At 43.2% G+C, this 23,562-nt stretch overlaps 1 protein-coding gene across 1 annotated transcript in view; it reads right to left on the minus strand.

The window, feature by feature from the left end:
* Positions 1-1,190: 1,190 nt before the first annotated feature.
* lcp1 (lymphocyte cytosolic protein 1 (L-plastin)) overlaps positions 1,191-23,562 on the minus strand; it is a 51,281-nt gene continuing 28,909 nt past the window's right edge. Inside the window, exons 10-16 of the mRNA XM_084314907.1 lie at positions 20,990-21,185; positions 17,093-17,171; positions 12,669-12,783; positions 11,196-11,329; positions 10,644-10,767; positions 7,589-7,713; positions 1,191-2,921 (exon numbers count right to left, since the gene is read on the minus strand). Of these exons, the coding sequence (XP_084171033.1) occupies positions 2,789-2,921; positions 7,589-7,713; positions 10,644-10,767; positions 11,196-11,329; positions 12,669-12,783; positions 17,093-17,171; positions 20,990-21,185 (906 nt within the window). The 3' untranslated portion in view covers positions 1,191-2,788. The remainder of the gene's footprint in view (positions 2,922-7,588; positions 7,714-10,643; positions 10,768-11,195; positions 11,330-12,668; positions 12,784-17,092; positions 17,172-20,989; positions 21,186-23,562) is intronic.

Genomic DNA, 23,562 nt, shown 5'->3' on the forward strand with positions numbered 1-23,562 from the left:
AAGGTAAAAAGAAAACAAATTAAGTGACAAAATCTCCCCATGGTTAAATAATAGCAGTGTTGGTCAGACAAAGATCATCTGTAGAGCTGCTGAACAAAAATGGAGGAAAACCAAGCTCACAGTCCCCTGCGATATATATAAAGAAGCCATGACTGCCTATAACAAAGAAATACAACAACTTTTCTAAGATTATCACAGAGAATGCTGGAAACTCTAGAATATTATTTTCAGCCATCGACCAGCTACTCAACACTGCCCCCACCCCTCCACAGTCATCTTTTTATATCAGTTGAAGCTGTGTTGAAATGTTTGGTAACACTTTACTTTAACCCTCCGTCATAAGGCTGACATAATGCTGTCATACACATGACATAAAGTGTGTAAAGTCTAAAGTGAATACATAAACATGAAAGAAACAATTTAGAATACACATACCTGCACACAATGAATGGCAAAAGTACCACAAAAGAATGGCATTACATTCGTTTCCAGTCCTGACAGTCAAATCTCTCGACAAAGAACCATGAATGACTAACTGTATTTGACGGCAAATTTCACTGACCAAAACATCCAATTGTGCATAGAAATTACCCAAAACATTTGTAACAACAATACTGAGTCAACATTACTCAATTACTAACATAGAATTCGTGTCTGAATATTTACAACATATGAATCCACAAAGTGCTACACGTTAATCAATAACGTACCTCTTAGGTTGAGCGCTCTGGCGCGAAGTGACTAGAACCGGAAAAGTACTCTCTAGTGAACCGGAAGCAAAGCTCTTGACCGTGAACTTTCTTAACAGTGACTCGAGCTGCTAAATAACAGCGCCTTGACAAGGGGAGAAAGCCAAACAGGCCTGCCTAATAGCGCCCCACCCCCTCCAAAATCATATTCACATTTGAGATTTTTTATCAATACTGTAAGGAACTTTTCAGTAGGAGACTGGTGTTTGACAAGTTTTGATTCATTAAACAAAGTCTTCAAATGAGCCTTGGGTGTAGTTCGCTTGTGCTTTCATCCCCTCTGTTCGTGTGTGTGTACTTGGGAGTGTACAGTACAACAGGAACACTTGCTTTCCATTTTCAAAACATGTTTGTTCTAGGGATGTTTTCTCAGAAATAACTGTTCATAGCATCACGCCAGTTCATTCATATGTGCATATGAATTCACAACACACCAAAGGATTTAATATAAAATAATTTTATTTCTTGAATATAGTTGGCATAATGTATCTTTTTTATTTGAAACTTGTAGGAATCAATTAGAAGAAATATAAAAATATTCTCCAATGACAGTGATATGAAACAACACATTTTACCCAGACAAGTCCCTTGTTAATGTCCCCACCGTCCTGAATTATACCAGGGTTCGAGATTAGACAGCTAATTGGGGAAACAAAACTTTAAACTTATTTCCATTCATTTTACTTAAATGTTTGGACACAACCATCTCTAAAGGGACTTCCAGTTCTGCCTCTGTCCAAATTACTTCCTGCTTTTATGTGTGTTGGGTTTATCACAATCCCAAAAAATGCAAACCAGTCTGCAATTTTAGAGGCTTAATTGTAATCTAGATACTTTTGAATGAGGCACTTCAAACCGGTGCCAAAACTCCACTTCTATTTAAAGGTGCTATGTATAATATTTTAAAATGTAGAAAGAAGACCATGTACTGTACACTTGACCACATATACATAATGTGGAATTGCAAATGCAATTTCATCCTTTGTCAATAAGCTAGCGTGAAATGGCTGGTGCCTATGACATTTTCAAGGTGTCTTATTTCCAGTGAGCCTGCTATGGCTTCTGAAACGTACCATATCTATCTAGCTACGGCCTCTGAAACATACCATACCTAGCTAGCTATTATGTTTCTTTTTTTCTTTTTTTACTTGTGTGAACCAGCACAAGTCCCTAATCTCATACGAAAGTAATGCCAATAAAGTCTATTCTATCCTATCTATTCTATTCTAGCTACAACCTCTGAAACATACCATACCTAGCTAGGTACGACCTCTGAAACATACCATACCTAGCTAGGTACGACCTCTGAAACATACCATACCTAGCTAGCTACAACCTCTGAAACATACCATACCTAGCTAGCTACAACCTCTGAAACATACCATACCTAGCTAGCTACAACCTCTGAAACATACCATACCTAGATAGCTAGATAATTACTCCTCTCCGCCAGACTGTAAAACCATAACAGACAAGGAAACAGTGGTCCGGCCGACATCACTGGCAGAGGTTGCAACAGGCTCAGTTTTACAGCTAGAATCAAGATGGAGGTATGATTGGAAAGAAGATGTTTTCATATACATGGTCTCCAAATTATTAGATATTACACATAGCACCTTAAACCCCTGTGTATACCAATATGTAGAATAAGACAAAAAAAGCTGAAGATGGCAATAACATGATAACAAAACAGTTTGTTCCCATGCGGTTACTTTTGAATGTCTCTTGGGTTTTGTTTCCGGTCAACACTTTTTTAAGATTAGCTGCTGCCTCCACCCCAAGTTATGTACCATAGCTGTACCTGTCATTGGTGTCCTGCAGAACCCTATGAACTCCACCTTTTTAATATACCAGTTATTAAAGGTGCTATAGGTAAAAATGTTATGCAGAGAGAAAATAATAATACATCCACAGAGTTTTTAGAAAGGTGCAGAATAAAAGCATTTGCCCCAAAATAATGATTGATTAATGAATTGATAATTTAAAAGATTTTTGTGGAGATCAGAGGTCTCTGTAGGACCCTGTTGATGTCACTTCCTCTACGCCCTCTTCATGCCTCGCGCCATGAGGCAGGCAAACACCGTCATCACCAGCTTAGGCTTCACCTCCACCAGGTCCTCCGGCAGGGCATACACCCGCGCGCCAATCTTCCTCGCCATGGAGATGGCGTACCTAGCCACACAATGACAACAAGGAGATGCTGTCATTCATATTGTTACCATGGAGATGGCGTACCTAGCCACACAATGACAACAAGAAGATGCTGTCATTCATATTGTTACCATGGAGATGGCGTACCTAGCCACACAATGACAACAAGAAGATGCTGTCATTCATATTGTTACCATGGAGATGGCGTATTCCCGAAAATTTTCCAAATATATATTCTGGAAGACTTATCTTGGAACCACTGAGACATAATCTATGACAAGTACACTCTGAGTCCTGAACGTGCTGGAGATATGTCTTAAGTGGCTGAAACGGTCGAGGAAATTATATGATCTGATATCTGCTTGGAGAATGGCATTCTGTCGTAAACTCCAAAGCGCGTTCCCGTTCAGCTCATTTGCATACAAAACACCGCCTCCATAGTTCCTTATAAGGCAACTGGTGACGCAGCTGTGTGAAATGGAATGGCGGAAGTGCTTTGTGAGCCGCGTGATTACGAAACCTAGCGTCAGTCAGTGCCAATCAGAGAGCGTCTCCGAGAAATGCGGCTAGGTTTCGTAATCACGCTTGCGCCCATCAAAACTAGATTAGATTAATGTATTGGCATCATATACAGCTCGCGGTACACACCTGCCGCAGCGCGTGCGCACACACACACACATGCGCGCGCGCAGTACTGTATATGAATGAATGAATGACATATAATATATATAGCCTACGGCGGGCGTAATGAATGAACACAGTATGGCTTATTATTCCATAAGCCTATAGGCTACTGTTCATTCGTAGGCGCATACAAGACTTGTTATGGAATATTAATGCAGTCTATTTCCACTGATTAGCTTTAGTTCTTATTTATTTATCCACTGTCATTTCAGTGTTGGTGTATAGGCTATATAGTGTATTTCAATATAAGTTTAATTGATTAATGATATATTCGAAGGAATGCAGGTTTATAGCTATATCAACCCCCTCCAATGTACAGTAAATTACCAAGTATGGTTTTGTCAATATCCAATGTACAGTTTTGCTTGTACAGTGTAAGTCTATCCCCCACCCATCCCTACCCAACCTCCTCCAACAGTTTCTACGTCAAATGTACTCTCTTTTCTAGACTCTTTTTGTATCACAAACAGTACTGTATTTGCAAATCTGGTATGTCATAAATGTATAGATGTAGCAGTACTGTCTATCTGTGTCATGTGTGTCATATATGTTATGATGAATTGAAAATGGGGGACCCTGATGTAAACAAGACGAAATTCTTTCTCTGGTCTGCATCCCCTTATGTAATTGAGCTGTACTGTACTGTACCCATTCTGCAATCGGTTAATAAAGTTTTCAATCAATCAATCAAACAAAGGTCTGTCCCATTGTATACCAATCTATATGAATTGAAAATGGGGGACCCTGATGGAAACAAGACAAACGTCTTTCTCAGGTCTGCATCCCCTTAACAATTGTATGTATTGAGCCGTACTGTATTGTACCCATTCTGCAATCTGTTAAATAAAGTGTTCATTCATTCATTCATTCATTCATTCATTCATTCATTCATTCATTCATTCAATCAATGGGATACATTGCATGTTGACCTGCATTCTTTCAAATGTATATAATTAATCATTAAAACAGACGTGTAACAAATAAGAAATACAAATTCCACAGAAGGCATTAAATTATTATTATTTTCAATCATTTCACAATAATTGCATAATTGTGTTTGAATATCTGAGTAATTATTTGTCCAAAATAGCTGGTTCAGATATGGTTAATCCAGCTGCCCTGTGATCAGATTAATCCATATTATTTATTTTTCCGACATCAAATTCGTAATTTCTTATCGTACAAATATTGTCATATTTATTTTAATTATGATTAAGTAATTAATTCCAAGGAGGCCTGTAGCGTTGACGTGAAGGAATCACTATGAGAACACAGTCTGTCAAGTTATAATAACATTTTAAATTAGTCAATCAATCATGAGATTTGATCGTGGGCTGAGAGCATATTTAAGTGTGCTCCTCAGCACTCTTAGATCTGCTCTCAAATAAGATCTGAGGAAAATTTGAAGACTCCCACTCCCAGCCCTAATATGTCTTAAATAGGCCGAAATCTGGCTAAGACGAAATATTTTGTCGTAACTTCGTTCGAGAATGAGACCCAATGACAACAAGGAGATGCTGTCATTCATATTGTTACCATGGAGATGGCGTACCTATCCACACAATGACAACAAGGAGAGGGTCTTGGACTTCCTGACTGGCAGACCCCAGGTGGTGAGAGCAGGCAACTGCACCTCCTCATCCATCACCCTCAACATAGGGGCCCCCCAGGGCTGTGTTCTGAGTCCCCTCCTCTACTCCCTGTACACACACGACTGTGTGGCTCAGCGGAGTAGCAATACAATCATCAAATTTGCTGACGACACAGTGGTGGTGGGCCTGATCTCTGCCAACGACGAGAGGGCCTACCTGGAAGAGGTCAAGGTCCTGGCGGGATGGTGCCAGGAAAACAGCCTCTCCCTGAACGTCAGCAAAACAAAGGAGATGATTGTGGACTTCAGGAGGTCGGGGGTCAAGGACTACAGCCCCCTCAGCATCGACGGGGCACCGGTTGAGAGAGTCAACAGCTTTAAGTACCTCGGAGCCTACATATCCGAGGACTTGACATGGACCACACACATTGACAGTGTTGTGAAGAAGGCACGACAACGCCTCTACTTCCTCAGGCGCCTAAGGAAGTTCCAAGTCAGTCAGAAGATCCTTAAGAACTTCTACTCATGTACAATAGAGAGCATCTTGACCGGCAACATCACCTCCTGGTTTGGGAATAGCACTGCACAAGACCGAAGCAGACTACAAAGAGTGACACGTTCAGCCGAACGCACAATTGGAGGGGGGCTCCCCACCCTCCAGAACATTTACAACAAGCATTGCAAGGGCAAGGCTAAGAGAATCATTAAAGACTCCAGTCACCCGAACAACTGCCTCTTTGAACTGCTGCGGTCAGGCAAGCGATACCGGAGTCTCAAGGCGAGCACAGAAAGACTCAGAAGAAGCTTCTATCATCAGGCTGCTAAACGAACAATGAACACTACACAACAACAACCACCAAACGCACATAGCACACACATCCACACGCACACACTCACTTTAAACAAACACACTGTAGCACCGACTCCCCACACTTTATAGCACACACCCACTTTAAACAAACACACTGTAGCACCGACTCCCCACACTTTATAGCACACACCCACTTTAAACAAACACACTGTAGCACCCACTCCCCACACTTTATATTTATGATGAAGGATTGCACTACAACTCGTACACCTTACTGTAAATTGTACCTAAATTGTACCTCATCCCATTTCTGCTTTGCACTATATAGTACTGTACATTAGTACACTGCATAGTATTGTATATTATATGGTAACTCAGAACATTGTACATATGTCTATACTGAACACTGTGACCTCATTTTTTTCTTTTTCTTCTTCTAAATTACATGCTATACTATGTTATTTGATACTATCTTGTCTAGCACAGTCTCTGGAGCGTAACAGTAAGAAGCATTTTGTATGAAAGTATTCTGTACTTCTGTATGACAACTATTAAAGAAACTTGAAACTTGAAACTTGCTGTCATTCATATTGTTACCAGAGATGGTTCCCCCCCCCCCCCCCTCCCTCCAGTCCTTAAAGGAACATTACGCCAACATTATGGGATGTGCACTTACCGCATTCTCCAGAGTCAGAAAAGAAGATTGATACCAGTTTCCTCTGTTTGCGTTCAGTAGAAAGCTATCCGGCTGCAAGCTAGCCTCGCTTAGCATAAATAAATGGAAGCGGATACCAACCTCTAGCCTATCTTAAAGCTCCGGGAGAGGTGTTTTAGCCAACAGCTAGGCTAGCTTGAAGCCGGAAATCTTTCTACTGAACGCACAGAGGAAATTGGTATCTATCTCCTTGTCTGACTCTGGATAGGATTTCACTGCTTTCAACTGCATGTTTATACATTTTAGACTTTGATGATGATGATAACTTTTGGATGTATCAAAGATGAATCTCAAATTCCTCCTCAAAAAAGACATGGAAACAACACAACAAGACATCCTACAAATTGCAAAGATTAGCCAAGCGCAAAAGATGTAACAAAATAGACTCACTTTGTAACACAAAGGTTAATAACAATCTAGAATCTAGTTGAATTGCCTAGATCGTGATGCATCGAAAATTCTAACCGTGAGAATTGAAATAGAATTCTTCTATCTCCTCCAGACGCTGGTAAATTGTCCGGTTACGTCTCTAGCCCCGCAGACTTCTTCCAGTCCCATCACAATACATTAGCAACTTTTCTCCCGTCAATTAAACACCCTTTAAAAGGTTTTTGGGCTGTATTTCATGTACAAATTATCTGTTAGATATGGGGCATGAAATGAGACATAACTAAATTAGTATCGATGTGGCATCTGTTAGACCCACGTTTGATATTCTGGAAAGTTGAAAAAGTGACGATAAAGTTGTTTAATTGACGGGAGAAACAGTTGCTAAACTCAATGTATCGTGATGGGACCGGAAGAAGTCTGCGGGGCTGGAGACGTAACCGGATATGACGCCCCCACATTGTGCAAGTGGAGAATAGTCTTGTAGAAATCAAACATACTTTGCATTATTGAGCTTCTCCTCTTCAGTCAGCTCCTCTGTCTTCAGCAGGTCGTAGCGGATGGATCCCGGCTGTATGGCATCGATCAGGTCCAGAACAGGCATGCTGCTGCGGATTGAGCCGTCCTGCGTACAATCATACACATTGACTTTCATTCATCCTTTAACCCTTTCACTACCACACTACCAAAGGGTTAACCCTTTCACAACCACACTACAGAAGGTTAACCCTTTCACTACCACACTACAGAAGGTTAACCCTTTCACTACCACACTACAGACGGTTAACCCTTTCACTACCACACTACAGACGGTTAACTGTCTGTAGTGTGGTAGTGAAAGGTTAACCTTCTGTAGTGTGATGGTGAAAGGGTTAAACCTCACCGTCACCACAGCACATGGCTACCCTTTACATTCACCTATAACTGACTATGACCCTAGTAACCCGTTTCCTGTATGAGCCTCGACAGCCTGTCTAGTTTTGTGTTGTGTGTGAACATGTATTTTCAGACCCCACAAAATACAAAACAAAAGCCCATGCTGTGTGGCATTGCATGAGGTAAGAGTTGTTGTGATGCTAGCGTGCAGGATGCACTGAAACACTGCTTCTAGTTCTACAGCTCCAGTTTTTAACCCTTTCACTGCCGCACTACCAAATGGTTAACCCTTTCACTTCCACGCGACAAACCGTCTGTAGTGCGATAGTAAAGGGTTAACCTTCTGTAGTGTGGCAGTGAAAGGGTTAAAGGCTAGAATTTGTAACGACATCAAACAGCGACCTCTAGGCAAGTGTCCCTCTTACTTTATTTGTTCTTAGTATTGCACTTTGTTTAAATGTTCTTAGTATTGCACTTTGTTTAAATGTTCTTAGTATTGCACTTTGTTTAAATGTTCTTAGTATTGTACTTTGTTTAAATGTTCTTAGTATTGCACTTTGTTTAAATGTTCTTAGTATTGTACTTTGTTTAAATGTTCTTAGTATTGCACTTTGTTTAAATGTTCTTAGTATTGCACTTTGTTTAAATGTTCTTAGTATTGCACTTTGTTTAAATGTTCTTAGTATTGCACTTTGTTTAAATGTTCTTAGTATTGCACTTTGTTTAAATGTTTTTGTTTTGGCCTGATGTGTGGGTCAGAGCTGAGTTGGTGGAATAAGGGAGGGTTTGCTTTTGCTAGTCACACACAAGAGAGGTCCTGAGAAATTCACAATATAATAAGTTACTATATATATACACATATATACATATATAGCTTATATATAGACTTGGGGAGTGAGGTTCCACCTGTGATTTCCCCCCATTGAAGATATTACATTACACAAGTATTACAGTCAAACCGTAATGTGTAGGTTCATAATATTTGACAGAGTATTACATTTGAATATTATTTAATTATTATACTGTTACAACCAATACAAGTAAATGTTTTAACTTAATCTTTGAGAAAATGTGTTTTATATCATAATCTTTACTTGTTTCCATGGTAACTATTATATTACTACTACTAGTACTAACCATACAGTATGCCTCAGCAATCTTTGACCAATCACAAGAGCACAAGTAATTGATTGATGTTTGTGTCATTCCGGGTCATTCTTGTTTGTTTTCGCAGCATTCATATAGCAATGAATAAAACATTCAAAACATGAAAACTACGGTGTTTAAAAACAAACAAGTCAGGTAATCATGAGTATATAATTCCAATAGTGTCTGTTGTTTTGATTATTTTGGTTTGGTAACATGGTCCTCTCAACGCTGCAGCGTTCTCCTGCGACTGGTCTTCAGATGCCGAGGCACATGGTTACTGTAGTAGTTACCATGGAAACAAGTAGAAATCAGATAGCACAAGGTATACAGTCTTGTACCCATGACCTTTTTCTTGTTTTTGTCAAATGTAAAAACGTAGATCTAATTTAATTATGCTCAACTCTGCTCCCGTCAAATATCAGACCAATTGAATAAGTGGAACCATATAAACCCTCTACCTTGAGAAACTCCTATGGTAAAAGACCACGAGCAAAACAAACGATAACGTAACTCCCCAGGTCTATACTTGGCAGAGCCTGAGGTGTGGACAGTAATAGCAAACCCTCCCCTAACCAACCCACACACATCAGACCAAAACTAGAAATGTAAACAGAGTGCAATACCTGACTACTTTGATGCTTCAATCGCTGCCATGTTAATCAACATGCTTTTTGGGGGGGGGGTCTAAACATTTCCATTTTACCTCTCCAAAGATAGCCTACATAAGACATAATTTATAGAAATAATATTATAACATTAATTTAGTGAATCAGTTCTTCTCAGACAAGGACATTTATGAATATTCTTGGATAACCTATCTACCCCATACCCGCTCTCATGGACTTTCAGTGCGTGGGCAGAATGAGGGACCACGCTTTGGTTATTCGCTGATCATTTCTACTGAAGCAGAAATCATCTGTTACTATAAATGGTGTAATGATTATGATGGGTGTTCCTGGCTGAACGTGTAACAAACACGTATCTTGAAAGAGTCCTAATTGTGCGATTCCAGCCTCTTGGCAGAGATCACTCTAATCTCAAATAAGATTTAAGAAAAATTATAGAATTATAATATAATATAATTATATAGTATAATAAAATAAAAGTAATAATGAATGTGTGTGTGTGTGTGTATGTGTATATATGTGTATGTGAGTGTGTGTGTGTGTGTGTGTGTGTGTGTGTGTGTGTGTGTGTGTGTGTGTGTGTGTGTGTGTGTGTGTGTGTGTGTGTGTGTGTGTGTGTATAAATGTGTATGTGTATATATGTGTATGTGTGTGAGTGTGTGAGTGTGTGTGTGTGTGTGTGTGTGTGTGTATAAATGTGTATGTGTATATATGTGTATGTGAGTGTGTGTGTGTGTGTGTGTGTGTGTGTGTGTGTGTGTGTGTGTGTGTATAAATGTGTATGTGTATATATGTGTATGTGTGTGAGTGTGTGAGTGTGTGTGTGTGTGTGTGTGTGTGTGTGTGTGTGTGATATCAGAAGATGAGTTTGACAGCATTGTGGAGGTGGCAGCGAGCCTATTACCTTGAAGCCAGATATGGTGGGCTTGCCAGCCTGCGTGAGCATGTCGTTGACCCAGGAGACGATGGTGTCGTCAGTCACCTTCTGCCCATCGCCCCCCAGCTCCTCCAGGATGTTCAGCGTGTACCTGAGGGGAGGACAGACACAGCACACAAGTCAGTCTTTTCCTCACTACAAATGAAAACACTGGCAACAGTATGAGTCTCATGGTAAATGTGGTGCATTTGGGGGGGGGGGCGACAGTGGCTCGTGAGGTAGAGCAGTCGTCTGGTAATCCAGAGGTTACCGGTTCGATTCCCGCACCTCCCGGGCAGCGGGGTCGAAGTGTCCTTGAGCAAGACACTGAACCCCTAACTGCTCCCGATGAGCAGGTTGGCACCTTGCATCGTTGCCTCTGCCGTCGGTGTGTGAATGTGTGAGTGCATGCGCAACAACGACACTTTACGACATCACCCTGGCCGGAGCTCGAACCCACGACCGTCCGATCGCGAGCCCAGAGCCCTACCCTAGCCCTGTGGACTTCTGGAGATATTTTCTGTTCCACTGATACTGTACCTTCTCATCAGCTGCCAAAGCAGGGCCAGGGTCAGCTTGCTGTTCCCCTCGTTCAGGTCCTGACCAGCGATGCCCACCAGAGAGAACTTGGCCTCATTCTTCCCAAGCTTCATGGCGTAGTTACAGTTCTCCAACTGGTGTCCATGAACCCAACCAGCCAGGACAGGACAGGACGGCAGAGGATGAAACAAAGAATAGAGAAAGAGGAAGGGAGGGAATTCAGAGATTTGTTTCTAAACACATTATGCATGTTGGAAAATAGTAGCAGAAAACTGTGAAAAGACTGTGAACTATGTAGTAATTAGGGATGCTCGATATTGGCTTTTTTACCGATACCGATATAGTCCAACTCTTAATTTCCGATACCGATATCAACCGATACCGATATATGCAGGGTCCCCCCCCCCCCAAAAACGGAATAATTTCAGGTAATTAACATTACATATCTCTTGTTGTGGAATGAACACAACATTATGCATACTTTTGACAATAAATAAAATCAGAATGTGTTCTTACTTGCTTGCCTGGGTAAATAAAGGTTATAGAAATGTAAAAAAAATTATAATAATTATAAAAAAAAAAATGAAAACCGGTACCGATATTTTCCGATATCACATTTGAATCTCTCTCTCTCTCTCTCTCTCTCGTGTCCCCCTATTAGTTTAGAGTTTAGTATTTTCATGTATCATGTTCTCTCTTTGTTGTATTCTTCTTTTGCCCCAGTGTTTTATTTCGGGTCTTGTTTTCCATAGTTGTAGTTCCTGGTTTAGTTTCCTGTACTGTAGTTCTTTGTCAGTCTGTTTCCTCTCCCATGTGTCTCCAGTTGTAATCATCCCAGGTGTTTCTCGTTTGTCATTTGTTCCTTGTTTCCTGTTCTCTGTTAGGCCTTTCACACCGGCCGGAGCCGGTTCCCGAACGTAATCTTGAACCGGCCGGCACGTTCACACCGGGAATAATTGGTTCGGAACATGAAAAATCGGTGCTCAGTGTTTTCTTAGAGGGCCAAACTAAAGCCTCTGTCATGTTCTGAACCTATTATTCCCGGTGTGAACGCGCCGGCCGGCTCGAGATTACGTTCGGGAACCGGCTCCAGCCGGTGTGAAAGGCTCCTGTGTTGGTCCATTGTCCATGTTCAGTGTCTCCCAGTGTTTTACGTGTCATGCCTTCAGGTTACTAGTGAGAAGTCTCGTCTTTCATTTTTGCCTTTTTGCTCTCCAGTGGTGCGTGACTGTGATTTCTGTTTTTTGTATATTTTTCTGTGCACTGTTAATTTTTCGGTCATTAAACACCCATCTGCCTGGTTTTGTCTGCACTTGGGTCCTATTCCACCACCCCACCTGTGACACTTTCAGAACTGGCTGTTTAGTTAGTATCTTGTCCTACGAGGGCCGACAGTACATGCGCTCGTTCTGCCACATCATTGTTACGTTTGAAGGGTGTCGTGTTGTGAGCAGATTAGATGTTAGTTTCTACCTTCTTCATGTTGCTGCCCAGCTTGGAGTAGGGAGGCGTGTTGACTTTGTCCCAGTCAACTGGTACCTTGATCTTCTCATACAACTGGAAGATGACCAGGGCATCATCAATGTCGCTGGAACACACACACACACACACACACACACACACACACACACACACACACACACACACACACACACACACACACACACACACACACACACACACACACACACACACACACACACACACACACACACACACACACACACACACACACACACACACACACACACACACACACACACACACACACACACGCACGCACGCACACACACACACACACACAATGAAGGGATAGTTTGGATATTTTGACATTAAATAGTATTAAATTACTTGCCAGTAGTCGAATCAACGCATAACCCTTAGCTTACTCACAGAGTCCTGTGGTCGGAGTTTTGGCCAGTTTCTGAGCAAACCATGAAGCTGGCAGCAACAGTGTCTCAAAACTAAAATCTTTGAATCCACACCTCAACATAAAGGTTTTAACCATCAACAACAGGTCCTTGCCCATTTCCTATGCTTCAGACAACATGATGTATTGGAACTAGCCCCAGTGTTTCCTATGCTTCAGACAACATGATGTGTTGGAACTAGCCCCAGTGTTTCCTATGCTTCAGACAACATGATGTGTTGGAACTAGCCCCAGTGTTACCTATGCTTCAGACTGACATGATGTGTTGGAACTAGCCCCAGTGTTACCTATGCTTCAGACAACATGATGTATTGGAACTAGCCCCAGTGTTTCCTACGCTTCAGACAACATGATGTGTTGGAACTAGCCCCAGTGTTTCCTATGCTTCAGACAACATGATGTATTGGAACTAGCCCCAGTGTTTCCTATGCTTCAGACAGACATGATGTATTGGAACTAGCCCCAGTGTTTCCTATGCTTCAGACTGACATGATGTATTGGAACTAGCCCCAGTGTTTCCTATGCTTCAGACAGACATGATGTATTGGAACTAGCCCCAGTGTTACCTATGCTTCAGACTGACATGATGTATTGGAACTAGCCCCAGTGTTTCCTATGCTTCAGACAACATGATGTATTGGAACTAGCCCCAGTGTTTCCTATGCTTCAGACAGACATGATGTGTTGGAACTAGCCCTAGTGTTTCCTATGCTTCAGACAACATGATGTATTGGAACTAGCCCCAGTGTTTCCTATGCTTCAGACAGACATGATGTGTTGGAACTAGCCCCAGTGTTTCCTATGCTTCAGACAACATGATGTATTGGAACTAGCCCCAGTGTTTCCTATGCTTCAGACAACATGATGTGTTGGAACTAGCCCCAGTGTTTCCTATGCTTCAGACAACATGATGTGTTGGAACTAGCCCCAGTGTTTCCTATGTGTAGCAGTCTGGAAAATATGGTATATTATTCAGAACTGCTGACTGTGTTTTATATCCCTTTTATACACAGACATTCTAACTAGTGTCATTGATTCACACGAGCAATGACACAAACGTCCCCTTCCGAAGAGCATTGGAATACGGATTATAAATGACAGTACTGATTCATATTCTACAATGCGTCTTCCCGTGTGACTGGCAGGCGGGACCTGCAGGGGGCAGTAGCAGGCAGAGAGTGGCGCGGAGAGTTGAGAGATGATAAAGGGAGGAGTCCAGCGGAAGTCGCTCTCTTCGGCAGTGAACTTGACAACGAGAAGACACAGCTAACGGGAGCTCTGGATAGCCCTGTTGCTGACGTTATGCCGGAGTGCCCCGGGAGAGGACAACGGGTGATAGGAAGTACTGGCTAGTGGATACGATATCCTAGCAGTACCAGTGGTATTATATGAACAATAAGTGCAGAGCCAGGCACTAACAGTCGAGTTATAATAGTTACAGTGTGCGGTATAGATAGCGTGCGGCTAATGATAAATCTGAGTTCACAGTAGTCGGGTTATAGCAGTTACTGTGCCGGTATAGTCTGCGTGCCAGAGACGTGCGGGACCTACAAGCATTCTGCCCCGGGCGTCAATAGCTGTCTGCACCGGAGTGCTACAACAGACCTGCTCCTGGCTGCCTGCAGGACCCGGGAGTTCTTTACCACCAGCAGAGGTCGTCATCGCCCAGCACCAGCTCAGCCAGCACTGCCTCTCTGCTACAGCTCCGCCTGCTGGTGTACGCGCCGAGAGCGTTCGACGCCATCTTGCCTCACGGACAACAGTGGCGCGGCGCGGCCGCCATTTTGGTAGAGTAACATTAGGGCTTCGGTGCCCAAGATCTATTGCACGTTTCACAGTGTGGTGCGGCCTGCGGGCGAAGTGAACACTAACAACCAGTTCATAAGGGGAACCCCAGACAATATATACCGGTATTAGCATAGGACTTTTGCAAGGTATTAGTGGGCCCACACTTTTGGTTTTATTTCCTTTTCTTTGAGCGTGATAACATGTGTGTTTATTAATCTTTTCCCATTCAATTCACCCTTCCCTGTGGGGAAGTTACAGACCTGGTGCATTATAATTAAAGCCTTTTGAGGTATTATCCTGGCCGTATAATTAAAGCCTGTTGAGGTATTATACAGGGTGAAGACCCAGACGTGGGTGATGAGTCAAACACAGTGAAGTATATTATCCCTGATATTAACCTAGAGGTGGGTGTATAATATACGTGTTTATGAGGTATTGAGTTACACACAGGAGCTATAGTAGGACTTCGGTCCAGTAGACCACTCCTATTAAATAATTGTAACTGACAGTATAATTAATATAAAAACTTGAATGGGGTTCTGTGTGCGTGTCCATTCCTGTGCCCAGCATTAACTCTTTTGGTGTGGGTAACGTATATATATGGTTAACCCCTTCCTACCCAATTCTCCCCTTTTCATTGTAAGGTTTCTAGGGTCATTGAGGGAGGGTACTGCTTGCGGGGGGAACTCAGAGTATTTGATTACAATTCAGTCACGAGGTGTGGAAGGGTCTAAGGAGCCACTGAGAGGAGTGGGAGCGTGTTGGGGAGTACTGCTGACCGCCCTGCGACAGGGAAGGAAGACCAGAGTACCAGACCAGGTTGGTAAATCCCGGGCCCCATCCACTCACACTACCAGCCTCCAGTCGACGCCCCAGGCCCAAAGACGAGGGTGCAGTCAGACAGAGTTCTACTGTGTCCAGCTACCTCCTGACTGCCAGCAACCGTTCCCACGAAGCAGGGATAATCCACCCTGCTACATATGCTTCAGACAACATGATGTATTGGAACTAGCCCCAGTGTTTCCTACGCTTCAGACAACATGATGTATTGGAACTAGCCCCAGTGTTTCCTACGCTTCAGACTGACATGATGTATTGGAACTAGCCCCAGTGTTTCCTATGCTTCAGACTGACATGTGTTGGAACTAGCCCCAGTGTTTATATGCTTCAGACTAGGGCTGGGCGATATAACGATAACTATCGCGATATATTTTAATAATCGATATCAAATATAGAAATAAAATAAAAAAACGATTTTTTTTTTTGACCTGCAACAGGGCAGTTTTAAAACCAGAGACAGTGGACAGACTTGTCTTTCTTGCCTGCAACTTAAAGTAATGGCTTTGCTTGTCCAAATGACAATACTGACCAAATTGAGATATATTTTTCTCTTGTCCATTTATTTTGTTTGCTTTCTAATTTAAAATACAGTTTGAAACCGTCTGTACACATGTGTGCTAGCAGAGCTAGACTCCAGCCACGAGTCACGGTGCACATGTGCGGTGGTTTGTCCACCAAAAAAGCGCCAAAAGATCGAAAATAAACTAGCAGAGCCAGAACTGTTCAACTCCTCTGGAGCCACAGCCAGCAGAGAAGTCGGTTTACTTTCGCTTTTAAACCAGCTGCAGCCTGAGAACTGGAGTGTGAGGGGATGTAACACTCAATGACAAAGAATTGCTGCAAAATAAACATAGGCTACATCTGTTGTTTAAAAAAACAAAAAAAAACAAAAAAAAAAAATTAATACTTAAATACTTAAAACAATTCGATAATTATCGATATAGAGAAATATGATAACATTATCATATCGTTATCGCGATATGATTTTTTTCCATATCGCCCAGCCCTACTTCAGACTGACATGATGTGTTGGAACTAGCCCCAGTGTTTCCTATGCTTCAGACTGACATGATGTCCAAACTAGCCCAGAAAAATCAAGCATCTGAATTGCGCCAGGACCTCTGTTTTCTGTGGTTGATGGTTAAAACCTTTGTCTGCAGGTTTTTGGTGTGGATTTTAACCTTTTCGAGACCCCATGTGCTGACCTGTCTGAAGCCTCTCAGTTCGCTCGGAACCCTGTCAGAATTCCGACCGCAGGACTCGGGATAAGTAAGCTAATGGCTTGGATTACACTGTTGGTTTGACTTTGAGGCACACAGCCGCCACATGCTTCACTTACACGTAGAGGTGATTGACACGTGGATTAACCCCCAGAGAATTCATCCAGTTCCTGAAGGTACGCTCCTCCCTAGTTTCACCTTGGAGAAAAAACAACAACAACAAGAATGGAGTTATATCCACCTCCAACATTACTATTATCAAAGGGAAGCTCAAAGGAACACACCAACATTATGGGGAATTCAGTTAATGTCTTCTCCAGAGTCAGACAAGAAGATGGATACCAATTAAAAGCTATCTGGCTGCAAGCTAGCCTAGTGTAGTTTAGTTTCTTTAATAGTTGTCATACAGAAGTACAGAATACTTTCATACAAAATGCTTCTTACTGTTACGCTCCAGAGACTGTGCTAGACAAGATAGTATCAAATAACATAATATAGCATGTAATTTAGAAGAAGAAAATGAGGTCACAGTGTTCGGTATAGACATATGTACAATGTTCCGAGTTACCATATAATATACAATACTATGCAGTGTACTAATGTACAGTACTATCTAGTGCAAAGCAGAAATGGGATGAGGTGCAATTTAGGTACAATTTACAATAAGGTGTACGAGTTGTAGTGCAATCCTTCATCAATAAATATAAAGTGTGGGGAGTGGGTGCTACAGTGTGTTTGTTTAAAGTGGGTGTGTGCTATAAAGTGTGTGGAGTGGGTGCTACAGTGTGTTTGTTTAAAGTGAGTGTGTGCGTGTGGATGTGTGTGCTATGTGCGTTTGGTGGTTGTTGTTGTGTAGTGTTCATTCATTGTTCGTTTAGCAGCCTGATGGCCTGGGGATAGAAGCTTCTTCTGAGTCTTTCTGTGCTCGCCTTGAGACTCCGGTATCACTTGCCTGACCGCAGCAGTTCAAAGAGGCAGTTGTTCGGGTGACTGGAGTCTTTAATGATTCTCTTAGCCTTGCCCTTGCAACGCTTGTTGTAAATGTTCTGGAGGGTGGGGAGCCCCCCTCCAATTGTGCGTTCGGCTGAACGTGTCACTCTTTGTAGTCTGCTTCGGTCTTGTGCAGTGCTATTCCCAAACCAGGAGGTGATGTTGCCGGTCAAGATGCTCTCTATTGTACATGAGTAGAAGTTCTTAAGGATCTTCTGACTGACTTGGAACTTCCTTAGGCGCCTGAGGAAGTAGAGGCGTTGTCGTGCCTTCTTCACAACACTGTCAATGTGTGTGGTCCATGTCAAGTCCTCGGATATGTAGGCTCCGAGGTACTTAAAGCTGTTGACTCTCTCAACCGGTGCCCCGTCGATGCTGAGGGGGCTGTAGTCCTTGACCCCCGACCTCCTGAAGTCCACAATCATCTCCTTTGTTTTGCTGACGTTCAGGGAGAGGCTGTTTTCCTGGCACCATCCCGCCAGGACCTTGACCTCTTCCAGGTATGCCCTCTCGTCGTTGGCAGAGATCAGGCCCACCACCACTGTGTCGTCAGCAAATTTGATGATTGTATTGCTACTCCGCTGAGCCACACAGTCGTGTGTGTACAGGGAGTAGAGGAGGGGACTCAGAACACAGCCCTGGGGGGCCCCTATGTTGAGGGTGATGGATGAGGAGGTGCAGTTGCCTGCTCTCACCACCTGGGGTCTGCCAGTCAGGAAGTCCAAGACCCACTGGCAGAGGTCATAGTTCAAGCCCAGGTCCCTGAGCTTGGCTAGGAGTATGGAGGGGACTATGCACAAATTAATAGAAGTGGATACGGACCAGCTAGCTTAGCTGAAAAAACACCTCTCCCGAAGTTTTAAGCTAGGCTAGTGGTCCGTATCTGCTATATGGCATGTTCCTTTAAGTCTCTCCAGGCATGTTTTCTTGATCTTGAAAGATTGTTTAATTTTTTTGTATCTACTTTTTCTCCCCATTTTAAATTTTTTCTCCCATCCCAATTTCGTATTATCCAATTCTACCCTCCCCTGTCTCGAACGTTGTTAGACCATGCCTCCCACTGGTCGGCTGCAGTGAGGACGAAGCCTTGCATCACGTGTCCCCTCCGGTACACGAGGAGGCAGCCGTCGCAACTTTTCACCTGCACAGCGCGATCTCTCAGCGGCGAGGAGTAACGTGTGGGAGGCTCACGCTGCCCCCGTTGCTTCCTGATTCTGCTGTACAGGCGCACCGACCGACCTGTAGGAGTCGCTGTCCACAACGTCCGATCCCCACCCACCGGCTTTCCCACCCCCTAATACTGCCAATTGTATTAGTATGAACGACCAGCCAAGCCGGAAGCAACGCAGAGAGCTGGGCTCGAACCCAGCATCTCCTGCGTTAGTGGCGAGCGCCTTGCCCACTGCGCCACTTAGCCGCCCATCTTGAAAGAATTTAACCCTTCAAACGAAGAACCACATGAATCTTTTTTTTTTTTTTTTTTTTTTAATATAATCTTTTTTCCTCCTTCTTTTTCGGATTTTTCGTTATCCCCCTTCCTGGTCGTTGCGCACTCTACCCCCTACCGTCGGTCTGGGAGGGCGGAGACTATCACATGCTTCCTCCGACACATGTGTAGCCAGCCCACCGCTTCTTTTCACCTGGCAGCGCGGACTCTCACTGGGAGAGTGTAACGTGTGGGAGGTCACACTACCTCCCCCAGATCCTTCCCTTGCTGTGCAGGCGCCCCGACCGAACTGTAGGAGTCGCTGTTTACAACGACCAGGACCCACCCACGCCGGCTTCCCACCCGCTAACACTGCCAATTGTGTTAGTATGGACGGTCTGCCAAGCCAGAGGCACCACAGCCGGATTCGATCCCACTGGCTCTGTGGTGGTAGACAGACGCTTAGTCCGCTGCGCTACCCGGCCGCCCCACATGAATCACTTTTGAGCATTTTTGGATGTTTATGTAATGTCTGCAGTCAGTCCATATCACCTGGAGTGTGAATGTGATGTATCAGCTGAAGGTCTGAACGTTAGGGTTGGGTACCAAACTCTGTACTTTTAAACCGATCGAGTTACATCGGTACCGAATACCGATTCACGCTAGATCAATTGGTATCAAATTTCGGTACCTTTACATGTTTAGTATAAGACAAGAGGTAGCCTTTTCCACAAAGAATAATATTACTGTCCCATCTCTTGGGTCTTTGAAAAGACCAGACGAGGTCAGAGGAGTTTGATCATATTTACGGATGGCCAGAAAATGTTGAAATTGTAACATTTAAAAACATAATACATTATCATGCGATATATTACGAAAATCCTCCGGATTCCTGAACGAGTGAAACGGTCTCCGTAACTGGCCAAAATCTTGGCAGCTGGGTTCCCATGAATGAAATACGTCACTAATTCTTAAACTGAAATGAACGTTGTCGTTCATTGAATTTGCATACAGACACACCCTGCCAGCTCCTTATAAGGCGAATGAGGCGTGGGAAAAACGACGAGGGCCATATGCAAAACAGCAGAGGTTCGGCATTGCACTGCACCATGCTGATCCATTCAACAGGTAGCACACTTGTCAAGAGCCAATCGCGCAGTCGTTCAGTATTGTCATTACTAAATGAGATGTCATGCTAATATGTCATGTTCTACAGTATGACTTACTACTATAATACCTAATAAAACAAGTCATTAGAATAATAGAAGCCTACTCTCCCTACGATTAATTCTGCACATATACAGTATGTGCGTGTGTGTGCTGTGCGTTGAGGCTGCCTCACTAAGCTGTTTCTCGATGCATTTATTTTGTTTAGCAATAGAAATACATCAAACCAACAATAAATAATATCATAGAGAAGAAGACAGTATATGGCATATTAATACAGTATTCCACTATACAGTACCTATATCTCGGTTTAGTTCTTATTTATTTCGTTTGCAGTGTGTGTATAATGCTCACAATGCCTCATTGAGTCAAGACTATAAATGCAAAACGTAATTATTAATGATACAAATATTGTCATGTTAATTATCATTACCCTCAATAGAGCTCCAGTCAATATCCTGGTTCTCCGGTTTCTTCAGCGCAGGATACTTGTTGAATAAGTTGGCGATGTACGCCATGTTCAGCTTGGGGTTGCCGCGGACAACATCTGTTGCCGTGACGAACTGTCTGCATCCCAGCAGCTCGGCCTGCTCCAGCATGCACTCAGCTCGCTTCAAGTCTTCTGTTTCCTACATAATGTAATAACAGTATTATTATTATTGTTATTATTGTCATGATCCTGATCATTATTATCATTATCATTATCATTATCATTATCATTATCATTATCATTATTATCATTATCATTATTATTATTATTATTATTATCATTATCATTATTATTATTATTATTATTATTATTATTATTATTATTATTATTATTATTATTATTATTATTATTATTATTATTATTATTATTCATAATAATAATGATGCAATATAGTTAATCTATTATATATATATCAATCAATCAATCAATCATATTTATTTATATAGCACATTTAAACATGACACCTATGTCAACCAAAGTGCTTCACATAGGATGCTTGGTTCATACACATACAGCTCATTATAGTAATATTCCACAATTATTACATTTAGATAGTAATAATGGCACACATAAATTCACCGACATGCGCATTGTTAATACATGCAGGACTAGCCTTGAGACAAACGTATGCATATCACGGGGTGGGGGGCGGGGGCTTGGGGGGGGGGGGGGGGGTTTGGGAGGGCGAGACAGCAACACGACAATTTAGATTTCATACCAGCGACCATTCGTCCTTCCTGTATATTTCAGTTAGTTAGATAGTAAATTATAGTGAATTTTATATAAACTATATTGTATCATCAATTATTATTATTAATATTATTATATATATATATATGCATTTCAAGACAGACATTTGCATTAAAAAGGGAACATACACTCAGTGGTTAAAGTGTATTTAGCAGAACAGATTTGTTTTGAAATTAGATTATCTACGGTTTGCAAAAACGTGCCACCAACTGTTACAAAATAGTTGCTGCCATGAAAATAAAAAAAATCTAAAAAAGGTCTGTGAGATGGTCTAGCTCCAGGTCTGTGAGATGGTCTAGCCCCAGGTCTGTGAGATGGTCTAGCTCCAGGTCTGTGAGATGGTCTAGCTCCAGGTCTGTGAGATGGTCTAGCCCCAGGTCTGTGAGATGGTCTAGCCCCAGGTCTGTGAGATGGTCTAGTCTGTGAGATGGTCTAGCCCCAGGTCTGTGAGATGGTCTAGTCTGTGAGATGGTCTAGCCCCAGGTCTGTGAGATGGTCTAGCTCCAGGTCTGTGAGATGGTCTAGCCCCAGGTCTGTGAGATGGTCTAGCTCCAGGTCTGTGAGATGGTCTAGCTCCAGGTCTATGAGATGGTCTAGCCCCAGGTCTGTGAGATGGTCTAGCTCCAGGTCTATGAGATGGTCTAGCTCCAGGACTATGATGGTCTAGCTCCAGGTCTGTGAGATGGTCTAGCTCCAGGTCTGTGAGATGGTCTAGCTCCAGGTCTGTGAGATGGTCTAGCTCCAGGTCTGTGAGATGGTCTAGCTCCAGGTCTGTGAGATGGTCTAGCTCCAGGTCTATGATGGTCTAGCTCCAGGTCTGTGAGATGGTCTAGCTCCAGGTCTCTATGAGATGGTCTAGCTCCAGGTCTGTGAGATGGTCTAGCTCCAGGTCTCTATGAGATGGTCTAGCTCCAGGTCTGTGAGATGGTCTAGCTCCAGGTCTCTATGAGATGGTCTAGCTCCAGGTCTGTGAGATGGTCTAGCTCCAGGTCTGTGAGATGGTCTAGCTCCAGGTCTGTGAGATGGTCTAGCCCCAGGTCTGTGAGATGGTCTAGCTCCAGGTCTGTGAGATGGTCTAGCTCCAGGTCTCTATGAGATGGTCTAGCTCCAGGTCTATGAGATGGTCTAGCTCCAGGTCTGTGAGATGGTCTAGCCCCAGGTCTGTGAGATGGTCTAGCCCCAGGTCTGTGAGATGGTCTAGCCCCAGGTCTGTGAGATGGTCTAGCTCCAGGTCTGTGAGATGGTCTAGCTCCAGGCCTGTGAGATGGTCTAGCTCCAGGTCTGTGAGATGGTCTAGCCCCAGGTCTGTGAGATGGTCTAGCTCCAGGTCTATGAGATGGTCTAGCTCCAGGTCTGTGAGATGGTCTAGCTCCAGGCCTGTGAGATGGTCTAGCTCCAGGTCTATGATGGTCTAGCTCCAGGACTGTGAGATGGTCTAGCTCCAGGTCTGTGAGATGGTCTAGCTCCAGGTCTGTGAGATGGTCTAGCTCCAGGTCTGTGAGATGGTCTAGCCTGTGAGATGGTCTAGCTCCAGGTCTGTGAGATGGTCTAGCCCCAGGTCTGTGAGATGGTCTAGCTCCAGGCCTGTGAGATGGTCTAGCTCCAGGTCTGTGAGATGGTCTAGCCCCAGGTCTGTGAGATGGTCTAGCCCCAGGTCTGTGAGATGGTCTAGCTCCAGGTCTATGATGGTCTAGCTCCAGGTCTGTGAGATGGTCTAGCTCCAGGTCTGTGAGATGGTCTAGCTCCAGGTCTGTGAGATGGTCTAG

The sequence above is a fragment of the Notolepis coatsorum genome (genome assembly GCF_963971535.1).
Source record: "Notolepis coatsorum genome assembly, chromosome: 5".
Lineage (NCBI taxonomy): Eukaryota > Metazoa > Chordata > Actinopteri > Aulopiformes > Paralepididae > Notolepis > Notolepis coatsorum.